Source organism: Oryzias melastigma, unplaced genomic scaffold (assembly GCF_002922805.2).
Source record: "Oryzias melastigma strain HK-1 unplaced genomic scaffold, ASM292280v2 sc00581, whole genome shotgun sequence".
Classification (NCBI taxonomy): domain Eukaryota; kingdom Metazoa; phylum Chordata; class Actinopteri; order Beloniformes; family Adrianichthyidae; genus Oryzias; species Oryzias melastigma.
Window position 1 is genome coordinate 2,909 of NW_023417173.1, and position 6,833 is coordinate 9,741.

Sequence of the window (6,833 nt, forward strand, 5' to 3'; positions counted from 1 at the left end):
TTCAAAATGTTCTTGGCCTTAGATTTAGCCATTTCAGTCAGGTTCAAAATGATTCCAAGTACAATTGTTTGAATTTTAGATGTTGAAGTTGTTGAGCAAGTTACTAGGCTTGTGCTCTGGCGGCCATCTTTGTAATTCTTTGAGTTTTGGCCAACAAGTGTGTGTGTAACTATAGAGTGTGTGTGTAGACAGGCCCCGCCCATTCTAGTTTATCACTTAGTCCTGGTTGTTTCATGATGTTGCTTCCCTCTGTTGCCAACCTCAAGTTGATTGATTGAGTTCAGGTTTGAACTCTGAATTTGTTTAACCTGCTGCTTAGAGTCCTGGAAGCAGATGGAAATGTTTGGACACATTAGAGGAGGAGAACCAAAGAGGAGGTTCATGGATGAAGGAGGACATGAGGGAGAGAAATATAATGGAAAAAGACAATTTAAAGATTTTAGGTAGTTTTGGGGAGTCCTAATAGTAGTTCTAATGCGGAGGTGGGATTTTCTTTCTGCTTTACCTTATTTTAGGTTGCAATCTATAGAGAAGTTTACTCACCTGTAGTTTTTTGTTTTTGTTTGTTTTTTAATCTGATGTAAAAACAAAAAATGTTTTCTTTCATCTTCCTACAGTTGTTCTGACTGTGAGTTCCAGCAGATCTCAGTTCTTTGAAGGACAGTCAGTAACTCTGAACTGTGAGGACGACAGCTCTGCAGGATGGACTGTAAGGAGGAACACCTCAGTAGAAACCAGGAGTGAGTGTGGATCTACATGGGGAAAATCAGATAGTTTACCCTGTAAGATCAGGTATGTTTACAAAGAAGACAGTGGCGTGTACTGGTGTGAGTCCAGAGGGGGAGGAGCCAGCAGCATGGTGGTTAACATCAGTGTCTCTGGTAAGATCAGACTGTGGAGTTAGTGTTGCTGCAGCTGTGTGCAGATGGATGAAATGCTTTGTCTCTGTGTTGAGGTGGATCAGTGATCCTGCAGAGTCCTGTCCTCCCTGTGATGGAGGGTCATGACCTCACTCTGAGCTGTCAATCAAAGACCCCTCCCTCCAACCCCTCAGCTGCTTTCTATAAAGATGGCTCCCTCATCAGGACTGAGCCTACAGGTCACATGACCCTCCAGCATGTTTCCAGGTCTGATGAAGGTCTCTACAAGTGTCACATCAGGGATCATGGAGAGTCTCCATCCAGCTGGATCTCTGTCTCAGGTGAGCATCATTGACCTTCTTCTGTGGAACATTTACACTTTCATTAAACTTCCTTCTTCCTCTAACAGTCACTTAGAAAACAATAAGATTTTCTTTTTCCTAGCTGCAGCGACCTCCACCAGAAACCCCGATCTTTCTGTTCCAGTTCCAGCTTCAGCCCCGCCTCCTACCTTAGCCTTTAACCGCCTTGTGTTCAGGGTCGTGCTCCACCTGGTGGTGATCTGTCCGTACTGCATCGCTACTTTCCTGATGGTGTCTTTTTACCGACAGAATGCCTCCAGTAACTGATTACTTTTCTGATCTGTCAATCAAACTGATACTGATTGACAACTGTCAACCCTCTGCTTCTACGGATACAGTCTGTTTCCATGGGAACCAGCTGATCTGGGTTTGATTGGTAAAACCATCGCTGTCACCGGTTGTTATGCTACTGGTTAACCTGAACTCTGACTGATGAAGGTCTCCTGCTTCTATTTCCTCTTCTGTTCTTCAGTTTGCTTCAATAAAGTTCATGATTTCAATCAGAAGTGTGTCTTTGTGTCTTCTGTCCTTGAACTAATAAAAATTATGAATTAGGGATGTCCCGATCCGATCACGTGTTCGGAAATCAGGGCCGATCACGTGATTTGGGACTCGATCGGAATCGGACTCCGTTGTCCGATCAGGATCGGATATTTCATTAATTCTCATTATGATCAGAGCTTTATATTTCATCTTATCATTACGGATAAATACTCCACTAGAAGTCTGCATGTCATGAAAAGATCACAAAATGTCATCACCAGAAAACAGCAGCAGCTCAAGCAGAAGGCTAACGTAAACAAAGCTAGCTAGAAAGCTAACTTCCGGGACCAATAACTCTTTTAAAAACGCTTTAAACTGACAGCAAGTGTCTCTATTGGTTTGTCATAACACAAACAACAACCTCTAAAGGTATTCCATCAGAAAAAGACAGTTTTTGTTTCTTTTTAATGTGAAGCTCTTCATGCTGCAGACAGATGGCTACACAGCAGCTGCTAACTGCTACATGCTAGCACCGTGATTTAGCTCCTTAGGACTCGAGCTGTCCTTTGATATGCCTGTTTGATTTATCTGACAGAGAAATAACAGTTAAGAAAATAAACTACTGTGGTAATAAAACCAAAAATGTGATGTCTTAAGAACTTAAAAAATAAGCACATAATCTTAAAAATAAATAAATAAATAAAACTAATAAATTAAAACTAATAATGATATCAGCTATTCATGAACACTCATCAAATGTTATGCTAAAACAAAGTCATAATTTATTTTTAAGAATTTTAAATGAGGACAGGAATCACATTTGGTCAAAAATGTTCAATAGCTCTAAAGATATTAAAGCTAAAGTCACTAAACTTTATCACATGACTAATTATCACTTATATAACAAGAAAATTGTATTTTCTTTCCTAGTTTATATTTGCTGTATTTTTACTTGTTTATTAAAGCTACTTCACAGAAGTGTTTTATTTAAGTTTTTAATGATAAAAGAAGGTTAATGAAATATAAATAAGGGACAACACTAATCTGTTTATTCAATTTATTCATGTTTTAAATGTCTCATAAAAGTATCGGATCGGGACTCGGTATCGGCAGATACACAAAATCAAATGACTCGGAATCGGATCGGGCCCAAAAAAACCTGATTGGGACATCCCTAGTACGAACCCACCAATCTCAAGTCTCCATTCACTGACTGTAATGGAGTATTCACTTTTTAACTTTTTGTTCCTCTTTTGCATTTTTCCTTCATTCTGAGGGGTATTTTATCGATGTGAATGTTTTCATTTTCTAGTCTTTTGTCTTCAAACCACACAAAGACCTGCTGATAAAGAGGTGGTTGTTCCTGGTAGATCCTCCTGAAGTCCATTTATGTTCCTGTCTTCCTACTTGAGTCTGACCCACAACTGAAAGGTTCTCCAGTCCATCACACAGACAGAGAACCACACATTCTCACTTTACAGAACCAATGAAGCATTGTTTGAGGGTTCTGGGCTGCTGGAAGAGAACTTGGACATGGCAGTATTGCTGCAGAGCGAAGACCTGGACCCAGGAGGGTTCTGTTCACAGGAATGTTTAGAGAATGAGGAGGAAGGTTTGTAAAGTGGTGTTCCTGAACAGTAAGAGTTTAAATGGACTGAAATGGAATCTGTTTTTCCAGGACTTACAGTAAATGTGACCAGGTGATCAACCAGCAGGCAGGAAAGTTCTGAAGAACCCAACAGGTTCTGGAAGTCTGTCCAATCAACTTTGTGTGTTGTTGCTCCAGCATGTCTGCTTACTTACTTCTACTGATTCAGGAACAACACTGAGTGATGATTTCTTTAACATGTTGGCGTGAAAACACGTTTTGCTTTAGGAACAGAGAAAGGACTGATGGAGACACGGAGGAGTGAAAAGAAACCGAGTTTCTAACTGAAAGGCTGCATTTTTTTGGATCTGATAATTGAAAGGGAGCCGTGACAGAAATGCGGTGAACCGGTGTGGACTTGGTTCCAAAGAAAGAACAGTTTATTAAAAAAAAGACTGAAAACAAACAGCTGGCAAACCTCTGAGGCACATGTAGAGACGGTAAGAAGTCGGAGAAAGCAGCAGAAAGACGTTTCTCACCAAAAGTGAAGGTCAGAGATCCTCTCAGGAACATGTTGGTACAGGTAGATACCTGACTGCCAGAGTCACCCAGCTGATCCTGCATCAGGTTACAGTTCACGCCAGGACGACTGTCTGAAGATCTTTGTGAGATTTTGTGTTTGTGGGAAAATCTCTCATCCTGGGAAACAAAACTCTAGATCATTCCTTTGTGGTTCAGATGAAAAACATTTCTTCAGCCCAAACCTTTAAGAGCAGAGCGTTACTATCAGTCAGGGCTGAATTGAAAGATCAATGCTCTATAAAACAAGGAAAGACAAAATCCAAAATGAAATAATATGATCAAAAACAACATTAAAAGATGTAATAAGAAAAGAAGAAGAGGCAAAAAGTAGGTGGGCGGGGCATCTTGCTAGGATGGATACCAAGAAGTGGGCAGGAAGGTGGGATGGAAAAAGAGCAAGGGGGAGAACAAAGCAGCGATGGAGAGACGATATCCTGAGGAAAGCAGGAAGGGCCTGGATGAATGTGACGCAAGACCGCCAAAAATGGAGACGTTTGTGGAGCCTACCCGCCAGCAGTGGTGTGACAGGCTGAAATGATGATGAGCCGAGGTATCTGAACATCATGTGATGGCGGATGGATTCTAAAGACCTTTCTTAGTTTGTGACCAAAAGGTTGCTGAGAGCTTATCTCTAAGACACAGTATAACATTTTCATTGCGACAAATGAAACTAACATTCTACTCAATGTTGGGCCGGAGGCCATAGAGCAGGAGCGCTCCTTCATGTACGCGATGAGGGGACCATCAAAGTCCAGGAAAGATCCTGAGAGCCTGAAGAGGAATTCTGGGAGATTTATAACAATAAAAAAAACTAAGAGACAGGAGAGAGCACTGAAAGTGTTGCTAGTGACGTAATACTTAGAGCCAAAAACTGGAACTTAGGTGACCAAACGAAGGAGCTGGTCAGTGATCAAATGGTTTTTACAGCAGCAGTGACTCTGACAGAAAACATGGACATTGAGCTGACATAAACTTAGGCCATTTGTTGGACTAATGAAATGATAACAGTAACTAACACTGACTGTTTAAAACCAATATCACACAAACAGAAACCTAGAAGGATCCAGACCTGCAAAAGACTTTGGAACAACAGAGTCACAAACACAAGAAGCTGAATCAGGAGAACAGAGCACCTGAAGGGGATTTGGAAGACACAGTTGAATGAAAAAATCTAGAAACTGACTGTGTGATTTTAAAATCTGGTGACAAGGATGACGGATTCATCACGTTACACTTTAAGGGCCTAGCAGCTGACAAAGTTTGCACAGGAGTGCAACGCGCCGTCTCTCATAAACCTTTGAAACTGTTCAAGAAAAGGAAACAAAAAATAAAACAAAATAATACAACCAGCCTGAAAGCAACAGTTTATGTTCTTCTTCAGAGTAAACAAGAATCTCAAGCCTCTACAGCTCTGAGACTTTCAAGGTATGCACAGAAGTTCACCAGACCATGAAAGACGACAACAAGCATGTGGCACTCTGGTGCAGTGGAGGCAGAGGAACAAGAAAAGGCATGTTCATTTGTGCACTACAACTGAGAGAAATCAAGAGAAATAGTAAAGATGTGATCATTAAAATAAAATTAAAAGAAAGTAAAAAGATTTTAATTTAAAACAAGCATAGATAAACAGTCAGACGTAAACTTCTGAATACATATTAATCAAATGCAACTGAGAACAGGTGAGTCTTTAACCTGGATTTAAATACACTGAGTGTTTCAGCAGATCTAAGGTTTTCTGGAAGTCTGTTCCAGATCTGTGGAGCATAGAAGCTGAATGCAGCTTCTCCATGTTTAGTTCTGACTCTAGGAACTGATAAAAGACCGGATCCTGATGACCGGAGGGGTCTGGCTGGTACATACTGATGAAGTTGTTGATGAAGTGAATTCCTGTTTCACCACATGTCGCAGAAAGCCACCTTTTCAGTGCCAACAGCCTGCTGAATCGCTCTTCTCCTCCTCTAACAGTTGGAATGGGACCACTGATAAAGACAGCTGCATTCATGGANAGGGGACAGAAGGTCGAAGGTCCCACCTTCCTTGTGTGATGCATGCGTGCGTGTTTGCTTGTTAGAGTGTATGTTTGTGGTGTTAGAGGTGTGTGTACTAAAGGGGTGCGGTTAAGATTGGTGAGAAGGCCTTTTGTACTGACGGATACTTTGCCACAGTTTGCATAATTCTCTCCTTCATGTCACTGACCATGTCGTTTGGAAAACACAGGACTTTAGTGTTCCTGCTGCAGAACCACTGAACATCTTTCACAGTGGAATCACCCACAATCAGAGTCTCAGGCCGAGGCTTCAGCTTTCTTTCTGGCCGTTTACCTTCTGATGGGTTACAGGTCCTCCTCGTGCTGCTTTCCAGTGGATGGTCGTCGGGTAATCCGGGGTCATCTGACAGTGGAGCAAATCTGTTTTGCAGGGTCACCGCTCCGTTCATGCTTGGCTTCTTTCCTTCTTTCCTCCGGTGTACGGGAGTAGATGAGGTCCTCTGTCTCGTAGGAAGAAAAGGCCATTCAGCCTCAGAGGCTTCAGCTCTCTGCGGGGGGTCGGTCCTACCATGTCCTCCAATTCTCCAGCTGTTGGACTTATTTTTTGGCTTTGCTCCAAGATGGTTCCAGGGAGGATTATCTTTCGATTGTTTGTTATTGTTCACAGATGTTGTCTTTCTCTTAGTAGAATCTGTGCCATTTAGCTGCGTGTTAGCTTTCTCTTCTCTGCTGAGATGAGGTAGTGGCAAAATGGTGTTGTTTCCATAGAGTCCATTTACCTCCACGTTCACTTCTATGTGGCGAACCTTAGTTTCCAGCCCTGTGATCTTCTCCAGAAGGTCTTGGTAATCCTTTGTGGAAAGGGAAGGCATCTTGCTGCTAGTTAGCCTTGTGTTAGCTGCTGCTCCATATATCAGGCTTCAGCTGCGTGAAGGCCAAGTACACGTAGTGCTCAAGATAAAATGTTTTAA

At 41.9% G+C, this 6,833-nt stretch overlaps 1 protein-coding gene across 1 annotated transcript; it reads left to right on the top strand.

Annotated features, from left to right (window-relative positions):
* Positions 1 to 955: 955 nt before the first annotated feature.
* LOC112142190 (protein turtle) lies at positions 956 to 1,728 on the top strand (the record flags this gene model as incomplete). The annotated part of the gene is given in 2 exon segments (XM_024265435.1): positions 956 to 1,201; positions 1,305 to 1,728. Coding segments are annotated over 2 exon segments (431 nt in total), but the record flags the coding sequence as incomplete, so codon positions are not given.
* Between the last annotated feature and the right edge of the window lie 5,105 nt (positions 1,729 to 6,833).